The sequence below is a fragment of the Salvelinus fontinalis genome, chromosome 32 (genome assembly GCF_029448725.1).
Source record: "Salvelinus fontinalis isolate EN_2023a chromosome 32, ASM2944872v1, whole genome shotgun sequence".
NCBI classification, from domain to species: Eukaryota; Metazoa; Chordata; class Actinopteri; order Salmoniformes; family Salmonidae; genus Salvelinus; species Salvelinus fontinalis.
Window position 1 is genome coordinate 3,888,161 of NC_074696.1, and position 26,727 is coordinate 3,914,887.

General features: G+C 45.4%; 2 protein-coding genes across 5 annotated transcripts; both read right to left on the minus strand.

Moving 5' to 3' along the window:
* Positions 1-521: 521 nt before the first annotated feature.
* tdp2b (tyrosyl-DNA phosphodiesterase 2b) lies at positions 522-9,722 on the minus strand. 2 transcript variants are annotated; one of them, XM_055893236.1, is made up of 7 exons: positions 9,548-9,722; positions 8,400-8,530; positions 7,836-8,039; positions 3,230-3,321; positions 1,963-2,081; positions 1,681-1,851; positions 522-1,539 (listed from the first exon to the last, which is right to left on the minus strand). In XM_055893236.1, exons 2-7 carry the CDS (start codon positions 8,498-8,500, stop codon positions 1,252-1,254), a joined length of 975 nt encoding a protein of 324 aa, XP_055749211.1. In that variant the 5' UTR covers positions 8,501-8,530; positions 9,548-9,722; the 3' UTR covers positions 522-1,251. The 2 variants fall into 2 exon arrangements, with proteins under 2 accessions (XP_055749211.1, XP_055749210.1); XM_055893235.1 differs by lacking the exon at positions 9,548-9,722 and adding an exon at positions 9,096-9,339.
* A 3,205-nt stretch (positions 9,723-12,927) lies between these two features.
* Positions 12,928-24,987, minus strand: LOC129830643 (uncharacterized protein C6orf62 homolog). Of its 3 annotated transcripts, XM_055893234.1 has the most exons (5): positions 23,476-24,987; positions 22,698-22,874; positions 20,326-20,451; positions 19,850-19,984; positions 12,928-14,200 (listed from the first exon to the last, which is right to left on the minus strand). In XM_055893234.1, the coding sequence occupies exons 1-5, from the start codon at positions 23,602-23,604 to the stop codon at positions 14,075-14,077; spliced, it is 693 nt and encodes a 230-aa protein (XP_055749209.1). In that variant the 5' UTR covers positions 23,605-24,987; the 3' UTR covers positions 12,928-14,074. The 3 variants fall into 3 exon arrangements, with proteins under 3 accessions (XP_055749209.1, XP_055749208.1, XP_055749207.1); XM_055893233.1 differs by lacking the exons at positions 19,850-19,984; positions 20,326-20,451; positions 22,698-22,874; positions 23,476-24,987 and adding exons at positions 18,087-19,480; positions 19,604-19,843; XM_055893232.1 differs by lacking the exons at positions 19,850-19,984; positions 20,326-20,451; positions 22,698-22,874; positions 23,476-24,987 and adding an exon at positions 18,087-19,843.
* Between the last annotated feature and the right edge of the window lie 1,740 nt (positions 24,988-26,727).

A 26,727-nucleotide genomic window follows, 5' to 3' on the forward strand; every position in this document is an offset into this window, starting at 1 on the left:
GGCCTAATGAATTTATTTCAATTGACTAATTTCCTTTATGAACAGTAAAATTATTTGCATTTTGTATATGATAAATTGACCAGTTTGCTTCTTCCAGTGATGTCACATGTTATTGCGGGTGTAGCGAAATGCTCGTGGGTCATTTGTTTTGAATCTAAATAGCTAGCAATTAATCTCATTCTGTTTCCATGCTTGAAATGTTGGTAAAAACCAAAAATGAAATCTGATCTAATCTGTGAAACCGACCAGGGGAGAGAACATACTGAGGATCGTTGGCAAGGACACCAACTTGAAGAAAAAGCCTTTTAGCAGAGCCTTCGTGACACGTCCTCTTTCTTCCTTGAAAATTGGCCAATCAAATTCTGACAGAAGGCAGTGAGATGGGAACAGATGTCTCCGAAACTATTTTCATGGAAATTGATTAGAATTTGGACTTGATCATTTATGCCACATCATTCCCTAGGTGTTTAAAATATATGTTATAGAAGCCTCTCTGGTTAAGAAGACAAGCCTTTTGAATATATTATTGAAAGTGTTTTATATACCATAATGTATTTATTCCAATTTTATTCAAGTGTTTTCAATGTACAGGACTAAAAACAGACTTGGAGGGAAATCATCACCACATGTAAGACTTCTGCTATTAAAACCAAACAAATTTTCCAATCACATATTGAAATAAAAAAATGACAGTCAAAGCCTATTAGGAGACAAAGCATAAAGCATTCAGAGAGTAAAGCATTTAAACACTGATGAGATACACATCGGCTGTCCAAAATGACACCCCTATTCCCTATATCAGTACACTCCTTTTCACCAGTTTTATAGGTCTCTGGTCTAAAATAGTGCACTAAATAGGGAGCCATTTAGGACATTAAAACTTCAACATTTTCATTCTGAGGGTATATTAGGAAGGACCAGAGATCCGTGAGGCGACCAAGGCAAGATTGTATCCTCTTCAGAAACCGTTCCGGTCCTCGGCTCAAGGCACGAGCATTACAATAAAGGGTGAGCCAGCCGTCTCTGATCCTACCGTTTGTGGCCATACAGAGACTGTGCTCGCTACCTATCCAATATCAGAGCAACTATAACCTTTTTAACTGTCCGTTAGGAACGTTTAACTCTTCAAACTCGAGCCCAAGTCCTCGCTGGGAACACTACACGCAAACATGTTCCATTTAGGGTGCCATATTGGTTCCTGGTCAAAAGCAGTGCACTACAGGGAACAATTTGGGACACAACTCTTAAGTCTCAGGAGCCGGGGATAAAGCTGCAGTAGATTCCCCAGTGATCACTGGTATAACGACCACAGTCCAGCTTCTCTAAGCCCACCAGGGCCATGTGATCTGGGGTCATCCGGGACCCGGGGCCCTCCTTGGCCGGTCGGAGGTAGACGCGGTCAAAACGACACCTGCTGACATACGGTACACTCTTGTTACTGTTGGCCTTGGTGTCCCAGGTGTACCTGCAGTGCTCCTGCTTCCCCAGCTGCTCCCACACGTCACACACCCCACTGGGCAGACCTCCAACTTTGACGACCTGAAGACAGAAAATAACATTTTAAGACAAAAGTGTTATCAAAAGGGTCAAACAGATTCCCTATCTGAGAGATGAGAAATAATGAGAGTCCAGAAGAGAAAGTATGGTTTTAGGATAATATAGAAGAGACCATAGGCTAACCTCTGTGTCCCTCAAGTTGGTGTCCCCTCCAAATAGGACAGTCACGTTACTGGGCGCCTCCCTCATCCTCTTCAGGACCACCCTCAGCTGTTTCATCCTCTCCTCTGCCTGTCCCTTACAGCTCTCAAAGTGTGACGTCATCACACACAGCTCCTGGTCCCTGAACTTCACCTGAGGCCAAATGGACACGCACAACGACAGACCTATGATAAGCTGTGTATTTAAAAAAAAAAAAAAGACAATTACCTGTTTGGACTCGTGGTTAAATCAGTGCGGACCTACTTGAGCAACGAGCAGATTCCTCATCATCTGGGTGGTTGGGTAGCTGACGATGTCACTATTCAGGAGTTTGACCCTGGACTTCTTCAGCATCAAACCAGTGAAGTACCCCTCCTCGCCCCCTGAGATTGAGGAAGTAAAATGTGTTTGTCATGGCATACATTTTATATATATATATATATATATATATATACATTTTATATATATATATCTCACACACATCTCTCACAGAGATTATTCAAAACATTAGGAACACCTTCTTAATATTGAGTTGCACCCCTTTTTGCCCTCAGAACAGCCTCAGTTTGTCAGGTCATGGACTCTACAAGGTGTCGAAAGTGCTCCACAGTGATGCTGGCCCATGTTGACTCCAATGCTTCCCACAGTTGTGTCAAGTTCACTGGATGTCCTTTGGGTGGTGGACCATTCTAGATACACACGGGAAACTGTTGAGCGTGAAAAACCCAGCAGCATTGCAGTTCTTGACAAACCAGTGCGCCTGGAACCTACTACCATACCCTGTTCAAAGGCACTTCAATCTTGTGTCTTGCCCATTCACCCTCTGAATGGCACACATACACAATCCATGTCTCAATTGTCTCAAGGCTTAAAAATCCTTCTTTAACCCGTCTCCTCCCCTTCATCTACACTGATTGAAGAGGATTTAACAAGTGACATCAATAAGGGATCATAGCTTTCACCTGGATTCACCTGATCAGTCTGTCATGGAAATAGCAGGTGTTCATAATGTTTTGTAAACTCAGTGTATATATGATATTTAGCAGATACTTATTCAAAGCAACTTACATTCCTCAGCGGGAATCGAACCCATTACCTTGGCATAAAAAGACAGAAGACACTGGTTCTGTTTCAAATATCCTATAACCTAACTGGCCCGGCAAGCAGCCTAGTGGTTAGAGCGTTGGGCCAACAACCGAAAGACAGATTTCAGAACCGAAAGGTTGCTGGAGCGAATCCCCAGAGCTGACATGGTAAAAATCTGTCTTTCTGCCCCTGAGCAAGGCAGTTAACCCACTGTTCCCCGGGCGCTGAAGACATGGATGTCGATTAAGGCAGCCCCCTGCAACTCTCTAAATCAGAAGGGGTTGGGTTAAATACAGAAGACACATTTAAGTAGAATACATTCAGTTGTACAACTGACAAGGTACCCCCCCCCCCCCCTTCTCCGTAACAAATGGCACATGCATTCTAAGTATTATGCTACTGTGGAAAGGTATTATGTTGCCATCGTAAAACGGTCCCACCATACCCTCAACGATGGTGTAGCTGACGGCTCGCTTCTTGAGGTACTGAACATACGGTCCAATGAGTTCCTGCAGAAACACCACGTCAGGGGTATAGCTTAACGGAGAGGAGAGAATGACGTTAACATACTTTAAATAGACCCCAAACATCGTACTATCCACCACTAGTAACCCATTTGAAATGCAAAAGACATTTTCTGTGAATTTTGTCCCTAAAATTCCCCCATGATGGATTGGATCTGCCTGAAAATGATCTGCTAACCCAGAGACCTTGAGTTTAGAGGAAGGATGTTAGGCATGTATTTAACATAGGTTGTGTTGATTCTAAATGCACCCAAAAGCCCCAGGCCAGCGGTTCCCCAGGCCAGCGGTTCCCCAGGCCAGCGGTTCCCCAGGCCAGCGGTTCCCCAGGCCAGCGGTTCCCCAGGCCAGCGGTTCCCCAGGCCAGCGGTGCCCAAGGCCAGCGGTTCCCCAGGCCAGCGGTGCCCAAGGCCAGCGGTTCCCAAAGCCCCAGGCCAGCGGTTCCCAAAGCCAGCGGTTCCCAAAGCCCCAGGCCAGCGGTTCCCAAAGCCCCAGGCCAGCGGTTCCCCAGGCCAGCTTTTCCCAAAGCCCAAGGCCAGCGGTTCCCCAGGCCAGTGGTTCCCCAGGCCAGCGGTTCCCCAGGCCAGCGGTTCCCCAGGCCAGCGGTTCCCCAGGCCAGCGGTTCCCCAGGCCAGCGGTTCCCAAAGCCCAAGGCCAGCGGTTCCCCAGGCCAGCGGTTCCCAAAGCCCAAGGCCAGCGGTTCCCCAGGCCAGCGGTTTCCGATATGAAAATAGGGTGGTGGGAGAATTTCCAAAATCCAGAAGAAACAAAGAGGACATAATATTTTTATCTCAAAAGCATTATGTGGTTAACCTTAAAAATCTAATTATTCAAATCTAAAAGCTCAAATTCAACCAGAGAGTGCCCTTAGATAATGAGAAAAGGCTGCACTTGAATCATTCCCCTGGTGAATCACTAGCTACAATATTGAATCATTCCCCTGGTGAATCACTAGCTACACTATGAAACCACACACTATTGAATCATTCCCCTGGTGAATCACTAGCTACACTATGAAACCACACACTATTGAATCATTCCCCTGGTGAATCACTAGCTACACTATTGAGTCATTCCCCTGGTGAATCACTAGCTACACTATTGAGTCATTCCCCTGGTGAATCACTAGCTACACTATTGAGTCATTCCCCTGGTGAATCACTAGCTACACTATTGAATCATTCCCCTGGTGAATCACTAGCTACACTATTGAATCATTCCCCTGGTGAATCACTAGCTACACTATTGAATCATTCCCCTGGTGAATCACTAGCTACACTATTGAGTCATTCCCCTGGTGAATCACTAGCTACACTATTGAGTCATTCCCCTGGTGAATCACTAGCTACACTATTGAATCATTCCCCTGGTGAATCACTAGCTACACTATTGAATCATTCCCCTGGTGAATCACTAGCTACACTATTGAATCATTCCCCTGGTGAATCACTAGCTACACTATTGAATCATTCCCCTGGTGAATCACTAGCTACACTATTGAATCATTCCCCTGGTGAATCACTAGCTACACTATGAAACCACACACTATTGAATCATTCCCCTGGTGAATCACTAGCTACACTATTGAATCATTCCCCTGGTGAATCAATAGCTACACTATTGAGTCATTCCCCTGGTGAATCACTAGCTACACTATGAAACCACACACTATTGAATCATTCCCCTGGTGAATCAATAGCTACACTATTGAATCATTCCCCTGGTGAATCACTAGCTACACTATGAAACCACACACTATTGAATCATTCCCCTGGTGAATCACTAGCTACACTATTGAATCATTCCCCTGGTGAATCACTAGCTACACTATGAAACCACACACTATTGAAGAGACTTTGATATAACCGGCCACAATTGATATGGTGAAAACAATGTGTGGGGGAGGCAGAGGGACAGAAACGCACATCAATACCTTTGTCAGATAACACTGTTAAAACTAATAATTTATGCGATAGCTAGCAATCAAGTGGAAACTGACTGAACGACTCGCAATCACGGGTCACCACGGAGGAATTTAGGTTCCTGACAAAACACCCTGACGTCTCCCTCTGAGCATTAATGGCGCGTTCAAAACAACTGGGGGAAAAAATGAGAAAAAAATCTATTTAACAGAATTCCAAGTCAGGAACTCAGGCCTCTTTCTTTCTCAGACTTTCTGACCTGAAGATGAATATGGATCCTGGTTGGATGTGACAGCAGAGATGAGGTGTACACTGTCGACCACAACCCCTGACTTTGAGAAGCTCCGACGTGATATGAATCAAGCCACACCCATCTCATTAGTGGCGGTAAGATCAGAGACTAATTTACAATTGACTGTCATAGTCCCACATTAAAAGGTGTGTGATTGTGAGTTGAGAATACACTCATAAATGTTGTTAGGATGTTTTGCAATTGACAGCCATAGCCCCAATTAAAAAACTAAACATTGGCTGTTAATTACATCATTTCTTCTGCATGGTTCGGGTCTCAACAATCTTTTGATAGCAAAATAGGGTCGTGGGCCAAAAACAGTTTGGTAACCCCTGCCCTAGGCCCTTGTCTAATGTAGTGCACTATATAGGGAATAGGGTTCCATAGGGCTCTGGTCTAATGTAGTAGACTATATAGGGAACAGGGTGCCCTAGGCCCTTGTCTAATGTAGTGCACTATATAGGGAACAGGGTGCCCTAGGCCCTTGTCTAATGGAGTGCACTATATAGGGAACAGGGTGCCCTAGGCCCTTGTCTAATGTAGTGCACTATATAGGGAATAGGGTTCCATAGGGCTCTGGTCTAATGTAGTGCACTATATAGGGAACAGGGTGCCCTAGGCCCTTGTCTAATGTAGTGCACTATATAGGGAATAGGGTTCCATAGGGCTCTGGTCTAATGTAGTGCACTATATAGGGAACAGGGTGCCCTAGGCCCTTGTCTAATGTAGTGCACTATATAGGGAATAGGGTTCCATAGGGCTCTGGTCTAATGTAGTGCACTATATAGGGAACAGGGTGCCCTAGGCCCTTGTCTAATGTAGTGCACTATATAGGGAATAGGGTTCCATAGGGCTCTGGTCTAATGTAGTGCACTATATAGGGAACAGGGTGCCCTAGGCCCTTGTCTAATGTAGTGCACTATATAGGGAATAGGGTTCCATAGGGCTCTGGTCTAAAGTAGTGCACTATATAGGGAACAGGGTGCCCTAGGCCCTTGTCTAATGTAGTGCACTATATAGGGAATAGGGTTCCATAGGGCTCTGGTCTAAAGTAGTGAACTATAATAGGGAATAGGGTTCCATAGGGCTCTGGTCTAATGTAGTGAACTATATAGGGAATAGGGTTCCATAGGGCTCTGGTCTAATGTAGTGCACTATATAGGGAACAGGGTGCCCTAGGCCCTAGTCTAATGTAGTGCACTATTAGGGAATAGGGTTCCATAGGGCTCTGGTCTAATGTAGTGCACTATATAGGGAACAGGGTGCCCTAGGCCCTAGTCTAATGTATTGCACTATTAGGGAATAGGGTTCCATAGGGCTCTGGTCTAATGTAGTGCACTATATAGGGAACAGGGTGCCCTAGGCCCTAGTCTAATGTAGTGCACTATATAGGGAACAGGGTGCCCTAGGCCCTTGTCTAATGTAGTGCACTATATAGGGAACAGGGTGCCCTAGGCCCTTGTCTAATGTAGTGCACTATATAGGGAACAGGGTGCCCTAGGCCCTTGTCTAATGTAGTGCACTATATAGGGAACAGGGTGCCCTAGGCCCTTGTCTAATGTAGTGCACTATATAGGGGATATGGTTCCATAGGGCTCTGGTCTAATGTAGTGCACTATATAGGGAACAGGGTGCCCTAGGCCCTTGTCTAATGTAGTGCACTATATAGGGGATATGGTTCCATAGGGCTCTGGTCTAATGTAGTGCACTATATAGGGAACAGGGTGCCCTAGGCCCTTGTCTAATGTAGTGCACTATATAGGGAATAGGGTTCCATAGGGCTCTGGTCTAATGTAGTGCACTATATAGGGAACAGGGTGCCCTAGGCCCTAGTCTAATGTAGTGCACTATATAGGGGATATGGTTCTATAGGGCTCTGATCTAAAGTAGTGCACTATACAGGGAATAGGGTTCCATAGGGCTCTGGTCTAAAGCAGTGCACTATATAGGGAACAGGGTGCCCTAGGCCCTAGTCTAATGTAGTGCACTATTAGGGAATAGGGTTCCATAGGGCTCTGGTCTAATGTAGTGCACTATATAGGGAACAGGGTGCCCTAGGCCCTAGTCTAATGTAGTGCACTATTAGGGAATAGGGTTCCATAGGGCTCTGGTCTAATGTAGTGCACTATATAGGGAACAGGGTGCCCTAGGCCCTGGTCTAAAGTAGTGCACTATATAGGGGATAGGGTGCCATTTGGGATGCAGACTAAGTAACCCAGAGAAAAGTCCTTGGGTTAAGAGTGAGGATGTTAAGCAAAGTATCTGACATCGTTCCATAATGGCTGACATAAGGACAGTTAGCGAACAGCGACTCACAGGGCCAGATAAGAACAGAGGCCTCGAGCACGCTCTCCCAGGTTCACGGTGTCCAGCCCATCTACGTTCCAAGAGATCAGCGACAGTTTGTCGTCATCCTGCTCCTCAGAGCCTTTAGCTTTGGGTTCCACTGACTTGGAGGAGTTGGTGGTTGACTTGGCACTGCTGCTGGAACAGGCAGGCTCTTCTGTGGTCAGGTCAATGCTGCAGGATTTGCAAGGACAGATTAAGGCAGTGTTTCCCAGTCCTGGTCCATTTTGTTTTTTTGCACTAGCACTAACACACTTGATTTAACTCATCATCAAGCCTTTGATTATTTGTATCAAAAGTGTTGAGGGTAATTGCTAAGGCAGTAACTAACCTTTGGGTCACCAGGACCAGGAAACACTGGAGTACAGAAAATATCTAGACCGGCATTGTAAATAATTTGTTCTTAACTGACTTGCCTAGTTAAATAAAAAGGTTAAAAGAGGCTCATAGTGTATTTTACACTTACCAAAATGACTAAATGAACATTGATATTGTAGACAGGTCAACACATGAATACATATCACAATTACATACCAGTCCATTTTCCCCTGTGGTTTGTCCAACTTCTGTCTTTTAACTTTAGGGGGGCTGATGTCCTTCTTTGGTGAATCTTCCACTGTAAAAACTGCTTCCATGTCAGCCTCGAAAAATGAGTTCAAAGCTCTCTGAAAGGTAACACAACATGCATGCAGTACAGAGAAGTGAGTTAATGGTGTTTTTTTCAGACCTTAAAACTAAAGTGACACGTTTAGTTTAATGCCCGACGCATTGGATTCCATGAAAATACGACGCCTAACGTTGGGACGAGTAGCTACCGGATGTGTAGTCGAATCCAATGTGCTGCTATAGCATTAGTTAGCCTAGCATACTGACGAAAAACTAGCAGTATTTCAATTCTCGATTTCTCAGTTGGTATAAATAGGAGTACACCGTCATCTCCCAACCATGGGGTGGTACATTTTCCGAGCCATATCTCACTGCGGCTCCGTGCGGTCCTGATCGTAGCATAGCCTCGATCCGACTAGAGATGGAAAAAACATCTAATCAGATTCTTTCTTTTAGTCTATATTAGAAACCGTTTTAAAGGCAATATAATTTCTGACAAACTTTGATGTTGGATTGGACACTTCTGTCATTGCAGACTGAGTAAAAGGGCTGTGTTCCAAAGTTGTGTAGCCCTACAAGGGGAACTAATACATTGGACTGATGAAGCTGGCTAATTATCTATACCTCCATTTCCCAGTCATTTTCAGCAAGGTAGCATTGAGCCACGGTGCTATCGGATCCTGTTATGGACACAAACTCATCACACAGACCAGTCCTCGTTTCTTCTAAAGTCGACACGGACTTGGAAATATTACTCATGGTTTATCTATTTTATAGCGACGCGTAATCTTGTTAGAAGCGAAGCAAAAGCATTTTTTTTACTTCTCATTCGAGGTTTAACGGCGGTTGACATCCAATGAATGTTGTATTACCGCCACCTACCAGACTGGAGTAGAACTTCCTTATACTCTGCTTACATTTTATTTATTTATTAATAAAACAAATACCATCTAACCCTACACTCACAACAACAACAAAAAACCTACTCCACTATTTAAATCTATTTAGTCCTACCTCAGGCCAACACCACAACTTAACACACCCTGTAACTCTTCTGACGTCCGGTCTCACATTACCTCTCTGCAGCTGCCACCACATCCTCAATTTTCCGTGACTTACGTTCCATCCCTGCAGTACAGTTGAAAACCATTTCTGTAAATGCTAGAAATACCAATCTTACTGAAACATGTATCACTTATCGGTTAATCCCTCTGTACTGGTACAGATCTACTACTAACACCACTCCTCTCAGGATCCCTCCTACTTTTGGCCCATCCCTCCTCCTTTTGGCCGATCCCTCCCCCATCTTCACTGCCTCAGCATATGACAACTTCTGCACGACTCTTACCCTGGATACCTCAACCTGCCTCTCTCTCACACGGGACATTTCTGATCCCCAGCCCCATGGGCACGCCTACAGTTAACACATTCCACTACTTTCACCAATACTACACATTCTCATGCCCTTCTGCACACTTCTCAAACCTAGGAACCGCCCTCCTACCACTTGCCCATAAACTTGACACCTGTAACAACGTAATGTAGTCGGCACAAAAGCTCATACGGGATAACTTATATATCCTAACATCACTTTGTTGGGCAAAGACTTCACGCACTCGTGAAGCTAGCCAATCAAAAACGAGGGTTAGCAGCGATGTGAACTGGCCAATTAGTAGCAGACTGTTCTGAGAGCAGTTTTTTGTTTCCACTAACGCGATTGAGAATTAAATTGCATACAGCGTTAAATATGGCTTCTCTAACTTTAAAGTAGCTAAAACAAAAATGTTGGACCCTCGGGGGTTTGATTTTAGTTAAGGTGTGTTATTATTAAATTTTAAAAAATAGCATAAGATGAAATCAGACCTCGACAGCCTTGTCAACAAAGGTGATCTCACCACACTCTTACATTTTCTCAGGTTACCTAGGGTGAATCTAAATGGTTTGTCCTTGCTTTCTGACCTCCCTCGTCTCCTTCTCAAAGCTCACTGCAGCAGAATAGCTGAGGTTTCTCCCATACATTTTGGAGAAATGGGCAAGGAGAGAGTACACAAGGAATCAATGAAATACAATTGAGATGTAACTCCAGTCTTGCAACTGATAGGTTGCCACGCTCTCTTCACTATTGATCAAGGGACAATGAATGACTGGCTGTCTGGTCCCCAGTCAGACATGAACACCACCTGAGTTTTATAGTTAAATGACAGTAGCTAGCTGATACATGGGAGAATAGCCTGGTCTCAAATCTGTTTGTGCAGTTTGGTATGACAAGTAGCATGATGGCACAAAACAGACTCCTACCTGGGCTTGATGATACCTGTAGAATGAATGGAAGCCATTTATACAGAACTCTGTGTCTTTGATTTTGTAGCCTTTGAACTCTAAAACTGTTGCTCCACACTGTAATAGGTGAAAGATTAAAGAGTAACCTGTCATCTAAAACAATGAATGGAAAAGCTCACTTGGCTGCATCTGAAAATGGCAGTCTAGGGCTCTGGTCAAAAGATAGTGCTCAATATAGAGGACAGGGTGCTATTTGGAACACAGACTCTGAATGGAACAGCTGTTAACTGACCGGTACATGAATGCTGCCGAGGTGGGTGAGGAAGTGCTGATCACAGCCAAGGTGTCGGAGCAAGGACGGAGCTTGGCATTCACTACTGTAGACCTCACTGGCAAAGCCTCTGGGGAAACTCATCGCACAAGGAACACACAAATCACCTTGGTAGCTACTTTCCCCTAAATGCTGACCTCGGGTCAGTTTTGCATTTCCCCCACTAATGGTTAGGATTGGGAGAGGGGAAGCTGAACCTACATCGTGTAACTTGGGGAAACTTCACCCCAGAGCCACTGTCAGCCAATCAGGAATTGTCATACTGCTACTGTGGCACTGTGTTAGTCAGCAAGTCTGCGGAGGGGTGAAGAAATATGATTATTTTGTGTATCTAATTGTGCTGTAAATATATATCTACACACTTTGTATACACAATTAAACACACCAGGAAATACTTTTAAGTTAACATTGTATTGGGATATGTTGAGCAGTGTTGTTTTCTAGATTCATTTCAAAATAAAGATTAACCTCAGGGGAACACGTAGACCTGCCTTCAGGTGAACACGTAGACCTGCCTTCGGGAGAACACGTAGACCTGCCTTCGGGAGAACACGTAGACCTGCCTTCGGGAGAACACGTAGACCTGCCTTCAGGTGAACACGTAGACCTGCCTTCGGGAGAACACGTAGACCTGCCTTCGGGAGAACACGTAGACCTGCCTTCAGGTGAACACGTAGACCTGCCTTCAGGGGAACACGTAGACCTGCCTCAGGGGAACACGTAGACCTGCCTTCAGGTGAACACGTAGACCTGCCTTCGGGAGAACACGTAGACCTGCCTTCAGGTGAACACGTAGACCTGCCTTCGGGAGAACACGTAGACCTGCCTTCGGGAGAACACGTAGACCTGCCTCAGGGGAACACGTAGACCTGCCTTCAGGGGAACACGTAGACCTGCCTCAGGGGAACACGTAGACCTGCCTTCAGGGGAACACGTAGACCTGCCTTCAGGTGAACACGTAGACCTGCCTTCAGGTGAACACGTAGACCTGCCTTCAGGGGAACACGTAGACCTGCCTTCAGGTGAACACGTAGACCTGCCTTCGGGGGAACACGTAGACCTGCCTTCAGGGGAACACGTAGACCTGCCTTCAGGGGAACACGTTGACCTGCCTTCAGGGGAACACGTAGACCTGCCTTCAGGTGAACACGTTGACCTGCCTTCAGGTGAACACGTAGACCTGCCTTCAGGTGAACACGTAGACCTGCCTTCAGGTGAACACGTAGACCTGCCTTCAGGGGAACACGTTGACCTGCCTTCAGGTGAACACGTAGACCTGCCTTCAGGGGAACACGTAGACCTGCCTTCAGGGGAACACGTTGACCTGCCTTCAGGTGAACACGTAGACCTGCCTTCAGGGGAACACGTTGACCTGCCTTCAGGGGAACACGTAGACCTGCCTTCAGGGGAACACGTAGACCTGCCTTCAGGGGAACACGTAGACCTGCCAATAACTTAAAATGTACATCATACACTTGATATATATATTTGAGCTTTTTTTTTTTTTTTTACAGAGGTAAAAATGCAGATTGTAAAAAAAGACAATCGATTTAACTGTTAAAAAAAGACTAAGGTATATAAAAATATATATGAATGCATTTAAATGGTTTGAAACTTGTCTGCCTGTTGAACACATCCTCAGCCTTCTATAGGAATTTAACGACTGCATACGACCATGTTTTGGATGACTGGCTGCGAATGCTTATTGAATTGTTTTATTTCTGCCTTTTCTATTCCAGACATTCTGAAATTCACTAAAGCATCCCATGTATGTAACTTTAGTCTTTCACTTTTCAATGATTCTAGACCTGCCTTCGGGAGAACACATTGAATCAAAAGAAAAACCCAAATTAAATGTGCTTTATTTCCCCCAGCAAAGCAAGCTTCCAAAAAAACTAAACAAAGAAACACACTCATTTCATAAGCACCGCATCAATTAGTACTCTTAGGATACTTGTGTTTGTCAAATTAAGGAACATAAATCTGGCGATCACATTCATTTCAACTCAACAACCTGTTCCATTGTTAGTAGGTAACATTATCTTCTTAACATCCAACATTCACCCTTGCCAACCCACTTGGGGAGGGGGGGGGGGACATCAGATTTCAGTAGCTTGAATGTGTTGCGTGTTAACAAGCTTCAGCGTCTAACCGACATCGACAGTGTGTGTGTCTGTCCACACCATGCGATTCACGACACTGGTCTCAAAACTCCCTCCCAACAGTTCTCATCTATGCTCCAGCTCTTACCAAAATCATCTACCCGGCATATTTCACAGGATCGCAAAATGACAGCCAAAATCAAAAACAAACAAACACCCAGCTTTCAAACAAAAAGGAGGCTTATTAAAAAAGGAAAACAAAGAAGCAAATACCTACACCAAATGATTTTGAAATACTGTTCGTATTTATCTTTAAAGGGGAGACGGTTTAACAGCACCTCGCCTGTCATCATAGATTGTAGCTAGTCGTTCTCGAATCCCCATGGCATCTTTTCCTCTTTAAAAACACATCTTTGAAATGACAGAAGCTTTTACAATCTTATGACATGGGTTTACAATGTGTCCAGCGGAGACTGAACGTCGTGAAAGCTTGTGTGGCGCTTTGTTCTTGCTTGGTAGCAACATAAATAGTTCCTTCAGTGACTGGACTGTGTGGTTGCCAGTGCAGCTCCAGGGGAATAACCAACCACTCAAATTCAATGTTTGTGCAGGTTCAAAATAAACACGATGGAGGATAAAAGGGAAAAACCGAGCCAAAAAACTGGTAGGAGGAGGAAGCTTGGTAAGGAGAAAAACAAATATGCTTCATGAGGACGGAAATTAATGAACGAACAAGTGTTTAACAACAAAAAAAAGGGAGATCCAAGCACCAGTTCAATTCTATTCAAAACGGAAGGATGTGTGGTGGAGGAGAGAGATCCACTTGCTTCAGCGGCTTGTGGGTTAATCTTCCTTGTGTTGTGGGCGGAAGGCATGGAGGACGGCTGGCCCTAGTCGGGCATGTACGGGAGGAGATGGCCTTCGATGTCGCCAACGCCCCAGCACGTTAGCTGGTCCTGGGGCAGGTACAGGCAAAGGCTGCACAATTTAAAAACTGTGGCCTTGGTTTTAGGAGTCTGACAGGGGAGAGAAGGGATGACAAGAGAAAACATGGTTGACAACATGGAAGAGACAGTTTAGACCATAGAAATAAAATCTATTAACAATTAGTCATTTTACTAATATACTACATTTCTGTGGGTAAGACATCCTCGTCCCATGACAGAAAGAATGATTCTCTACCACCTATGATAGAGCTCTTAGCTTTAGCAAAGCCATCGTGTGACTAGTGCAGTGGTGAAAGGTCAGCGTTGAGGGGAGTCTGCCACAAAGAGAAACAACAAGCCGGCAGCGACCGTCTAACCCTGTAGAAATAAAAAAGGCCCTAGGCCATGGTTTAACAACATTGTCTGAATGATTGCCTAATTGAATCAATGGCTCCCAACGGAGTACTACAACTCAATAGGCTATTAGCTTCCCCAAAGACATTGTATGGCTGCACTCGGTGCAGTGGCAATATGTTTGATTTAAGGGGGGGGGGGGGGGGGTTGAAGTCAGACACAAACGAAACACAAATGAGTGGTCTGTCAGTTTCTCTACGTCCCAAACAGACGGCACCCTATTCCCCAAACAGATGGCACCGTATTCCCCAAACAGATGGCACCCTATTCCCCAAACAGATGGCACCGTATTCCCCAAACAGATGGCACCCTGTTCCCCAAACAGATGGCACCCTATTCCCCAAACAGATGGCACCCTATTCCCCAAACAGACGGCACCCTATTCCCCAAACAGATGTCACCCTATTCCCCAAACAGATGGCACCCTATTCCCCAAACAGATGGCACCCTATTCCCCAAACAGATGTCACCCTATTCCCCAAACAGATGGCACCCTATTCCCCAAACAGATGGCACCGTATTCCCCAAACAGATGGCACCCTGTTCCCCAAACAGATGGCACCCTATTCCCCAAACAGACGGCACCGTATTCCCCAAACAGACGGCACCCTATTCCCCAAACAGATGTCACCCTATTCCCCAAACAGATGGCACCCTATTCCCCAAACAGATGACACCCTATTCCCCAAACAGATGTCACCCTATTCCCCAAACAGATGGCACCCTATTCCCCAAACAGACGGCACCTTATTCCCCAAACAGATGACACCTTATTCCCCAAACAGATGGCACCGTTCCCCAAACAGATGGCACCCTATTCCCCAAACAGATGACACCCTATTCCCCAAACAGATGTCACCCTATTCCCCAAACAGATGTCACCCTATTCCCCAAACAGATGACACCCTATTCCCCAAACAGATGTCACCCTATTCCCCAAACAGATGGCACCCTATTCCCCAAACAGACGGCACCTTATTCCCCAAACAGATGACACCTTATTCCCCAAACAGATGGCACCGTTCCCCAAACAGATGGCACCCTATTCCCCAAACAGATGACACCCTATTCCCCAAACAGATGTCACCCTATTCCCCAAACAGATGACACCTTATTCCCCAAACAGATGGCACCGTTCCCCAAACAGATGGCACCCTATTCCCCAAACAGATGACACCTTATTCCCCAAACAGATGGCACCGTATTCCCCAAACAGATGGCACCCTATTCCCCAAACAGATGGCACCGTATTCCCCAAACAGATGGCACCGTTCCCCAAACAGACGGCACCCTGTTCCCCAAACAGATGGCACCCTATTCCCCAAACAGATGTCACCCTATTCCCCAAACAGATGGCACCGTTCCCCAAACAGATGGCACCGTATTCCCCAAACAGACGGCACCGTATTCCCCAAACAGACGGCACCCTGTTCCCTAAACAGATGGCACCCTGTTCCCCAAACAGACGGCACCCTGTTCCCCAAACAGATGGCACCGTTCCCCAAACAGATGGCACCGTTCCCCAAACAGATGGCACCGTATTTCCTACATAGTGCACTACTTTTGACCATAGTGCTACAGACACTGGTAGTGTACTACTCAGAGAATAGGATGCCCTTTGAGACGCTGTCCCGGGGTGGAACAACTGCTGTCTGGAACTGAAGCAAGATGGACACGTGACTCATACCCACCCAGCAGTAGAGTTATAGCCTGCTGCCAAGCCCCGTCATAAGTTTGGAACCACCAGGACTCCTCCTCGAGCCGGCCGCCCGGCCAAACGGAGCAATCAGGGGAGAAGGGTCAGGGAAGTGACCAAGAACCCGATGGTCAATCTGACAAAGCTCTAGAGTTCCTCTGTGGAGATGGGAGAATCTTTCAGAAGGACAACCATCTCTGCAGCACTCTACCAATCAGGCCTTTATGGTAGAGTGGCCAGACGGAAGCCACTCCTCAGTAAAAGGCACATGACAGCGAGCTTGGAGTTTGCCAAAAGGCACCTAAAGGACTCTCAAACCATGAGAAACAAGATTCTCTGGTCTGATGAAACCAAGACTCTTTGGCCTGAATGCCAAGAGTCACTTCTGGATGAAACCTGGCACCATTCCTACGGTGAAGCATGGTGGTGGTAGCATCATGCTGTGGGGATGTTTTTCAGCGGCAGGGACTGGGAGACTAGTCAGGATCGAGGGAAAGATGAACGGAGCAAAGTACAGTCGTCCTTGATGAAAACCTGCACCAGAGCGCCCAGGACCTCACACTGGGGAAAAGGTTCACCATCCAACAGGACAACGACCCTAAGCACACAGCCAAGATGTCCTAACAGACTTGCCAAAACTATAGTTTGTTAACAAGAAATTTGTGGAGTGGTTGAAAAACGAACTTTTAATGATTCCAACCTAAGGGTATGTAAACTTCCGACTTCAACTGTATGTAAATAAGTTATCTTCACTTTTACTCAAGTATGACAATTGGGTACTTTTTCCACCACTGTGTGTGAGTGATCAGATGATGGCGTGAGTGTTTGTGTGAGTGTGCATAGAGACAGAGAATAAAGAGTCAAAGAAACAAGGTTAACTCCGATAGTCCGTGTAGCTATTTTATCAGCTATTTAATCAGTCTTATACTGTTTAGGGATCGAAGCTGTTCAAGAGTCTGTTGGTGGCAGACTTGATGCACCGGTACTGCTTGCCGTGCGGAAGCAGAGAGAACAGTCTATGGTTTGGGTGGCTAAACTTTTTCAACCTCCCGAGAGGGAAGAAGCGATATCCCGCGTTCTTCACAGCTGCGTGTGTTTCGATCATTTTATGGGAGAGATTGTTGTTCTGGCACCACACTGCCAGGTCACGGACCTCCTCCCTGTCAGATGACACATTGTCGCAGATGATCAGGCCTACCATGCTTATGTCGTCAGCAAACTTGATGGTATTGTAATCGTGCGTGGCCACGCAATTGTGGGTGAACAGAGTACAGGAGGGGGACTAGGTCCATCAACTACAAGACTCCCTGCGCAGGCGCACTCTTGACTGAGTGATAGCCCCGTAATAACAGAAATATAGGGATACTTAAAACATGAACTTAACAGATACTCCTATAAAGAAAACCAAATGGTCCAAACCTCATTGCTCTATCCAAAGTTGTTAAGAGTGTTTACTGTTGTAAGATGGGTGACTAAATCAATGGAGGCCAGAGGAAAAAGTGGTTATAAATCTGGGAAATGGCATTGAGTCAGCTGTGGAAGAAACGAGGAGATTTCTCACCAAAAAAACAAGCTGAAATGTCAACGACGCACTGAGCACCAAGGGGGTTTTATTTTCAAAGCCTTTTACATTTAATTCAGTGTGTTCATTTGTCTTTTTTTGCGACCTCGGGGAAACAACTTTACAGACCACCACAACGTAAGGTCGATTCTAGAAAGCGACACTGCTCTGTCGTCAAGACCTCGGGGATTATTATCGGATGTATTCGGTTATCGGCTGTATCCTGTAAGTGCTGTCGTACCATAAAGAGGGAGACGGACTGACCTGTAAGTGCTGTCGTACCATAAAGAGGGAGACGGACTGACCTGTAAGTGCTGTCGGTCCATAAAGAGGGAGACGGACTGACCTGTAAGTGCTGTCGTACCATAAAGAGGGAGACGGACTGACCTGTAAGTGCTGTCGTACCATAAAGAGGGAGACGGACTGACCTGTAAGTGCTGTCGTACCATAAAGAGGGAGACGGACTGACCTGTAAGTGCTGTCGTACCATAAAGAGGGAGACGGACTGACCTGTAAGTGCTGTCGTACCATAAAGAGGGAGACGGACTGACCTGTAAGTGCTGTCGTACCATAAAGAGGGAGACGGACTGACCTGTAAGTGCTGTCGTACCATAAAGAGGGAGACGGACTGACCTGTAAGTGCTGTCGGTACATAAAGAGGGAGACGGACTGACCTGTAAGTGCTGTCGGTACATAAAGAGGGAGACGGACTGACCTGTAAGTGCTGTCGTACCATAAAGAGGGAGACGGACTGACCTGTAAGTGCTGTCGTACCATAAAGAGGGAGACGGACTGACCTGTAAGTGCTGTCGTACCATAAAGAGGGAGACGGACTGACCTGTAAGTGCTGTCGTACCATAAAGAGGGAGACGGACTGACCTGTAAGTGCTGTCGTACCATAAAGAGGGAGACGGACTGACCTGTAAGTGCTGTCGTACCATAAAGAGGGAGACGGACTGACCTGTAAGTGCTGTCGTACCATAAAGAGGGAGACGGACTGACCTGTAAGTGCTGTCGTACCATAAAGAGGGAGACGGACTGACCTGTAAGTGCTGTCGTACCATAAAGAGGGAGACGGACTGACCTGTAAGTGCTGTCGTACCATAAAGAGGGAGACGGACTGACCTGTAAGTGCTGTCGTACCATAAAGAGGGAGACGGACTGACCTGTAAGTGCTGTCGATCCATAAAGAGGGAGACGGACTGACCTGTAAGTGCTGTCGTACCATAAAGAGGGAGACGGACTGACCTGTAAGTGCTGTCGTACCATAAAGAGGGAGACGGACTGACCTGTAAGTGCTGTCGATCCATAAAGAGGGAGACGGACTGACCTGTAAGTGCTGTCGTACCATAAAGAGGGAGACGGACTGACCTGTAAGTGCTGTCGATCCATAAAGAGGGAGACGGACTGACCTGTAAGTGCTGTCGGTACATAAAGAGGGAGACGGACTGACCTGTAAGTGCTGTCGGTACATAAAGAGGGAGACGGACTGACCTGTAAGTGCTGTCGGTACATAAAGAGGGAGACGGACTGACCTGTAAGTGCTGTCGTACCATAAAGAGGGAGACGGACTGACCTGTAAGTGCTGTCGTACCATAAAGAGGGAGACGGACTGACCTGTAAGTGCTGTCGTACCATAAAGAGGGAGACGGACTGACCTGTAAGTGCTGTCGTACCATAAAGAGGGAGACGGACTGACCTGTAAGTGCTGTCGTACCATAAAGAGGGAGACGGACTGACCTGTAAGTGCTGTCGGTACATAAAGAGGGAGACGGACTGACCTGTAAGTGCTGTCGGTACATAAAGAGGGAGACGGACTGACCTGTAAGTGCTGTCGGTCCATAAAGAGGGAGACGGACTGACCTGTAAGTGCTGTCGGTCCATAAAGAGGGAGACGGACTGACCTGTAAGTGCTGTCTGTCCATAAAGAGGGAGACGGACTAACCTGTAAGTGCTGTCGGTCCATAAAGAGGGAGACGGACTGACCTGTAAGTGCTGTCGGTCCATAAAGAGGAAGACGGACTGACCTGTCAGTGCTTTCGGTCCATAAAGAGGAAGACGGGCTGACCTGTAAGTGCTGTCGGTCCATAAACAGGAAGACGGACTGAGCTGGGTTATTCATAACCATTCCGGCCTTTTCCCTCCTGCCGACAGCATGTAACAACTGCTTCTCGTAGTCTCCATGATGAAACTCAAACTTGGCCTGTGGATAAACAAAAACAGAAATACAGATTGGATACTACACATAAAACAATGTCCTTTGTGACGTAAAACAGCTCAAGTTCAATAAGCCCTACTACGTTCACCATGACTGACCCTCAACGTAACAGTACAGAATATTAGTTGAATATATTACATTTGATTTCGGGGGCATATTCACTAGGAACTCACGCAAAAGAGAGGTAATAAACCAAAAACAGGGAAAATTTACCTGAATTTATCCAATAAACTCTCTCTCTCTCTCTCTCTCTCTCTCAAACCTTTACCCTAGTGAATAGGACCCGGGTGTGTAGCCACTTGGTGAAGGAAGCTAACTGTTTTAACCTGAACAGGCCTGAAGGGTTCTTCCTCGGCCCCCTTCCATCTGGAGAACAAGAGACAGACTATCTTCTCTATGTCGTTGCGCGGCCACAGGATGAAGTCCATCTCCTGGGTGCATCCTATGACATCCTGCAACAAGAACAGACGAACGCTACAGTCAATAAACAGCACATTATGTCTGTGTGCATCAATAAACAGCACATTATGTCTGTGTGCATCAATAAACAGCACATTATGTCTGTGTGCATCAATAAACAACACATTATGTCTGTGTGCATCAATAAACACAATATGTCTGTGTGCATCAATAAACACAATATGTCTGTGTGCATCAATAAACACAATATGTCTGTGTGCATCAATAAACACAATATGTCTGTGTGCATCAATAAACACAATATGTCTGTGTGCATCAATAAACAACACAATATGTCTGTGTGCATCAATAAACACAATATGTCTGTGTGCATCAATAAACAACACAATATGTCTGTGTGCATCAATAAACACAATATGTCTGTGTGCATCAATAAACAACACATTATGTCTGTGTGCATCAATAAACAACACATTATGTCTGTGTGCATCAATAAACAACACAATATGTCTGTGTGCATCAATAAACACAATATGTCTGTGTGCATCAATAAACACAATATGTCTGTGTGCATCAATAAACAACACAATATGTCTGTGTGCATCAATAAACACAATATGTCTGTGTGCATCAATAAACAACACAATATGTCTGTGTGCATCAATAAACACAATATGTCTGTGTGCATCAATAAACACAATATGTCTGTGTGCATCAATAAACACAATATGTCTGTGTGCATCAATAAACAACACAATATGTCTGTGTGCATCAATAAACACAATATGTCTGTGTGCATCAATAAACACAATATGTCTGTGTGCATCAATAAACAACACATTATATCTGTGTGCATCAATAAACAACACAATATGTCTGTGTGCATCAATAAACAACACATTATGTCTGTATGCATCAATAAACAACACAATATGTCTGTGTGCATCAATAAACACAATATGTCTGTGTGCATCAATAAACACAATATGTCTGTGTGCAGCAATAAACAACACAATATGTCTGTGTGCATCAATAAACACAATATGTCTGTGTGCATCAATAAACACAATATGTCTGTGTGCATCAATAAACACAATATGTCTGTGTGCATGTCACTGTCAGTGTTTACCCGAGGACAATGGACAATGTGGGCCCGCTGGCTGAAACACTAAAATGTGGGCCCGCTGGCTGAAACACTAAAATGTGGGCCCGCTGGCTGAAACACTAAAATGTGGACCCGCCGGCTGAAACACTAAAATGTGGGACCGCCGGCTGAAACGCTAAAATGTGGGCCCGCTGGCTGAAACACTAAAATGTGGGCCCGCTGGCTGAAACACTAAAATGTGGGCCCGCCGGCTGAAACGCTAAAATGTGGGCCCGCTGGCTGAAACACTAAAATGTGGGCCCGCTGGCTGAAACACTAAAATGTGGGGCCGCTGGCTGAAACACTAAAATGTGGGCCCGCCGGCTGAAACGCTAAAATGTGGGCCCGCTGGCTGAAACACTAAAATGTGGGCCCGCTGGCTGAAACACTAAAATGTGGACCCGCTGGCTGAAACGCTAAAATGTGGGCCCGCTGGCTGAAACACTAAAATGTGGGCCCGCTGGCTGAAACACTAAAATGTGGGCCCGCTGGCTGAAACACTAAAATGTGGACCCGCTGGCTGAAACACTAAAATGTGGGCCCGCTGGCTGAAACACTAAAATGTGGGCCCGCTGGCTGAAACACTAAAATGTGGACCCGCTGGCTGAAACACTAAAATGTGGGCCCGCCGGCTGAAACACTAAAATGTGGGCCCGCTGGCTGAAACACTAAAATGTGGGCCCGCTGGCTGAAACACTAAAATGTGGACCCGCTGGCTGAAACGCTAAAATGTGGGCCCGCTGGCTGAAACACTAAAATGTGGGCCCGCTGGCTGAAACACTAAAATGTGGGCCCGCTGGCTGAAACACTAAAATGTGGGCCCGCTGGCTGAAACACTAAAATGTGGACCCGCTGGCTGAAACACTAAAATGTGGGCCCGCTGGCTGAAACACTAAAATGTGGACCCGCTGGCTGAAACACTAAAATGTGGACCCGCTGGCTGAAACACTAAAATGTGGGGCCGCCGGCTGAAACGCTCCAGTGTGAGTCATGCTAGATAGAAATTAGGAACCTTCATTGTTGTCATTTCCTTAACAACAATAAAGGAGGAATGCCAAACTCTCTCTCTCTCTCTCTGTCTGTGGGTGTGGTTTTTAGGTTTAACCAATGGAAGGAATGCAGTTATTGACTTACCCTGCGCATTGATTGGTAACGTGGGGCGTGCAACTGCACAACATCTTTCTGCATCAGTTCCATGGAACTCTGGAGGGAGTAGCTGGCAGCCTGCACACCTTTCAGGATATTCTCTTCATAGTTGTTGGTCATCACCGGTAGGACTTCAGCTACCTCAAACAGCGCAGACTTCTTCTTCTGATGGAACAGAGAGAGGAAATGGATGAGAATAACAGTGCAGACTTCTGCCAAAAGGAAGGAGCAGAGAGGAAATGGCAGAGACAATAACAGTGCAGACTTCTGCCACAGGAAGAAGCAGAGAGGATATGGCAGAGACAATAAGAGTCCAGACTTCTGCCAAAAGGAAGGAGCAGAGAGGAAATGGCAGAGACAATAACAGTGCAGACTTCTGCCACAGGGAGGAGCAGAGAGGAAATGGCAGAGACAATAACCATGCAGACTTCTGCCACAGGAAGGAGCAGAGAGGAAATGACAGAGACAATAACAGTGCAGACTTCTGCCACAGGAAGGAGCAGAGAGGAAATGGATGAAAATAACAGTACAGACTTCTGCCACAGGAAGGAGCAGAGAGGAAATGGATGAAAATAACAGTACAGACTTCTGCCACAGGAAGGAGCAGAGAGGAAATGGCAGAGACAATAATAACAACAGTGCAGACAAGTCGATCACACCAGAGAAGTTACTAGCAAAAGAATGGTTGTCCCAAATGGCACCCTATTCCCTATATAGTCCACTACTTTTGGCCAAGGCCCATAGGTTACTTCTCTATAATAGTCACCTTGTCTTTGAAAACAAAGGCTATGTAGATCTTGAAGTCAAACTGGTCAGCCAAAGACTCCCTTTTCTTCTGAATCTGAGCACGGAGTCGATTCCTAGTATGGTTTCTTCTCGAGATTGGGTCCCCCATTATTAGATTTTGATACTTTCGAGTTGTCTATTTACTCTTGAGATGTAGCTACCCCTTACAGAATCGAGAAATCAAATGTTTCTAAACTATCCTCTTTTGAAATACATACTAAAACTCTAGGAGGAATTCATTAAATATCAAACTATGTCATGTGTATGTATTTAAAGGGATAATAGGAGGAGTGGGGGGTTCTTAATCAATATTTCGCTACATTTGTTTCATTAATTACTCAAGAAGCCATGTGATTAAAAGCATGACATTAGAATACAGGCCAAATTAAACTTTAATTCAACACATCACTGGGCTAGTGATAACATGAACAAATCGTATTTAGGTGTACCTTTTCTTTCTGTTACTGACAACAAACTACCAACAGAAAGGATAGCTATTTTTAAACCCCATACCGACACTACTTCTCACTACTGAAATGTAAGACTACTACTCAAAACTAGCAAGCAGACCACATTCTACTGTCGTCTTCTCAAACTCAAAGCTTCGTCCATGACTGACGCGGTTTGTGTTCATTTATCTGAAGAGACCGCGTTATGAGCGTAATACTGACAGTGCAGGGGGTACAGACAACCATCGTGGAAAGTAAATGTGGATACCAGATGTTGGCACCAGGTTGAGGTTACAACATTGACGTTTACCAAAGTAACTTGACATCTCCGGGGGTTTACTGCCATTGAACTGGCCCGCGGCCTTGTTTACTTCCATTGTCGATACTCATAGTGACGGCAGTATTTTTAGCCTGACTAGCTAACATGAGCTAGCTAGGCTGCATACACTTCCAAACACTAACTAGTTAGTGGATTAACTAGTTAGCTACATCATATGTTTGTTACTTGGAGTAATTGGAGGCCTATATGTCGTGCGGTTAGCTAGCCAGCTGAGAGTCATCTTCCATTTTACATTTCCGAAGAGTTGTGTCTGGCTTGCTATTTAATGTCGTAACGGTTGGCTGGCTTAACTGTTGTGTCCTGTCATTTTACATGAACATTTCCTTCAATATCATCATGATGTTTAGGATTCGCGTCGAGAGAACCAACTTAATTTTTTTACAGACGACAACAAACGCAGTCAAAATCTCTTTCACACGCTGAATTTGAGGTGTTAGCTATTTATCTTCGCTTGTTTTTTTTTTCGTGCTTTTCTTCAGTCGTCGTCACAACCACCAACTAACCCTGCATGCCATGTCAAGATAAATTGACAAACCAACTTAAATCCTCCGTTCTTTCAGAGGACACACGATCAAGCTTGTCTCCTGGTGGACCCATATTGAACGATGGTTTTTTGTAAAAACGTCTTTTGTTCAGTTTCTTGGAAGTCTTCGGCCTGGTGGTGGTAGCTAGTAAATCGTGGTTGAAGAACCTCCCCAAAATGGCTGACCAGCGTCAGACAGCCACACAGCGATATTACCAGAGAGGAAGAGAGGCCCAACTCGGTGTAAAATATGTCTCCCTCCAGCAGGTGGCGTATTTTCGTTGTTTCGCACACCAAGCAAGGAGTTTTTGTATGGAGGTTTAATGAGAGAATGTCGAATTTGGTCGACAGAATGAATGGCATATTTGCTACGTGACGTTTATTTGATCAATTATAAGTGTTGTAATGCTTAAGTTGTTTACAAGCATAGAAAAAAAAGAATGAATATAATGTGCTTAGAAGCTCACCCTGACTGGTACACTCACGGTCATTAGTAAGACCTGAAGTAATGATGAGAACTTGGGAGGGACCATTTGTAAGATCTGGAGTATAACAAGTTAAAATAGCTTTAAAAAGCAGGCAAAGTTTTTCATTTGGGCAAGGTTGTCTATGTAAGGGAAACCACTCCACTGCCCCTTGCGCCCTCTACTGCTGGTCAGGAGTATTGATTTGAAGGATCGGTATGATGTGCAATTAATAGATTGTTTTAATGTGAAATGAATGTGGTTGATTTTTAAGGTTGGGGAGAAGTGCAGTAAATAGTGACACTTTTTAGGATGTTAATATAAATGTATGTATTTATGGTTGTTTGTAATGTTGTCTTGACTTTTAATCATTATATGTGTTATTGTTTTTACTATCGAGGACCACTTTGGAAATAAGCGTTTTAGTTCATACTTTCAAGTGATATCCTCTGGGTCCACATTGTGGATTTTGTTGTATATGTCTGTTGCCTAAAAATAAATGTATATTCAATAGATGAGAACTGTTGGGAGGGAGTTGTGAGACAGTGTTGTGAATCGCATGGTCCGGACCGAGACACAATAATTTCTATGCTATTTTGGAACGTTCTATCAAATAATTTCCGGGGGTGTGTTCGTAAATTCAATGTGGGGGTGCCAGAGTGTGCTGTGGGCATTCATCAATTCAGAGTGTTGTCAGATTGTCCCTTTGTAAATTCAGAGCGCAAACTGGACACTATGGTACACTGGACACTATGGCACACTGGGCACTATGGCACACTGGGCACTATGGCACACTGGACACTATGGCAAACTGGACACTATGGCACACTGGGCACTATGGCACACTGGACACTATGGCACACTGGGCACTATGGCACACTGGGCACTATGGCACACTGGACACTATGGCACACTGGGCACTATGGCACACTGGACACTATGGCACACTGGACACTATGGCACACTGGACACTATGGCACACTGGACACTATGGCTGAGGAGTAGGGTTGATCCAAGCGTTCTAGCACTCAAGCTGACTGGTAAAGCTGGCTAGCTTGCTAGCTACTTCAAGACACAAATGAGAGAACACCTCACTCTGACCATTTTACTCATCGTAGTTATCTCTGGTTACTCAGAGCGTTGGTGACTGTAACTGTACTGCTGGCAACAATTTAATTCTACTTTTTTTTTTGGCGAGGTTTACTGACACCCGCCATATTCAACGGGTGTTAAGCGTTCGTAAATGCATCAGTTATTATGCACTCTGGCGCACTCAGACTAGAATACGCTGAAATCGGAATAGATAGTCAGAGTGAATTTACGAACACACCTTAATTGACAAGGCTACCATCCACCGCCTCACCCAATTTTTCAGTGGGGCACTTCACGCCTCTGTTTTAGGGACCTGGTCAGCCAATCACAGGCCCTATCAGGTGGGTAACAGACGTATTCCTGC

What these genes read in the sequence shown, in the direction of transcription:
- LOC129830643 (XM_055893232.1), bottom strand. Translation starts at nt 19,706, where the DNA reads ATGGACAGACAGCACTTACAGGTCAGTCCGTCTCCCTCTTTATGGACC. An exon ending in TGGACCGACAGCACTTACAG is followed by an intron (nt 14,201 to 18,086) that starts GTCAGTCCGTCT and finishes CTCCCCTGTCAG; the next exon opens with ACTCCTAAAACCAAGGCCAC.
- tdp2b (XM_055893235.1), bottom strand. Translation starts at nt 9,230, where the DNA reads ATGAGTAATATTTCCAAGTCCGTGTCGACTTTAGAAGAAACGAGGACT. An exon ending in AAAATGACTGGGAAATGGAG is followed by an intron (nt 8,531 to 9,095) that starts GTATAGATAATT and finishes GTTACCTTTCAG; the next exon opens with AGAGCTTTGAACTCATTTTT. An exon ending in CTCTGTTCTTATCTGGCCCT is followed by an intron (nt 3,322 to 7,835) that starts GTGAGTCGCTGT and finishes CTCTCCGTTAAG; the next exon opens with CTATACCCCTGACGTGGTGT.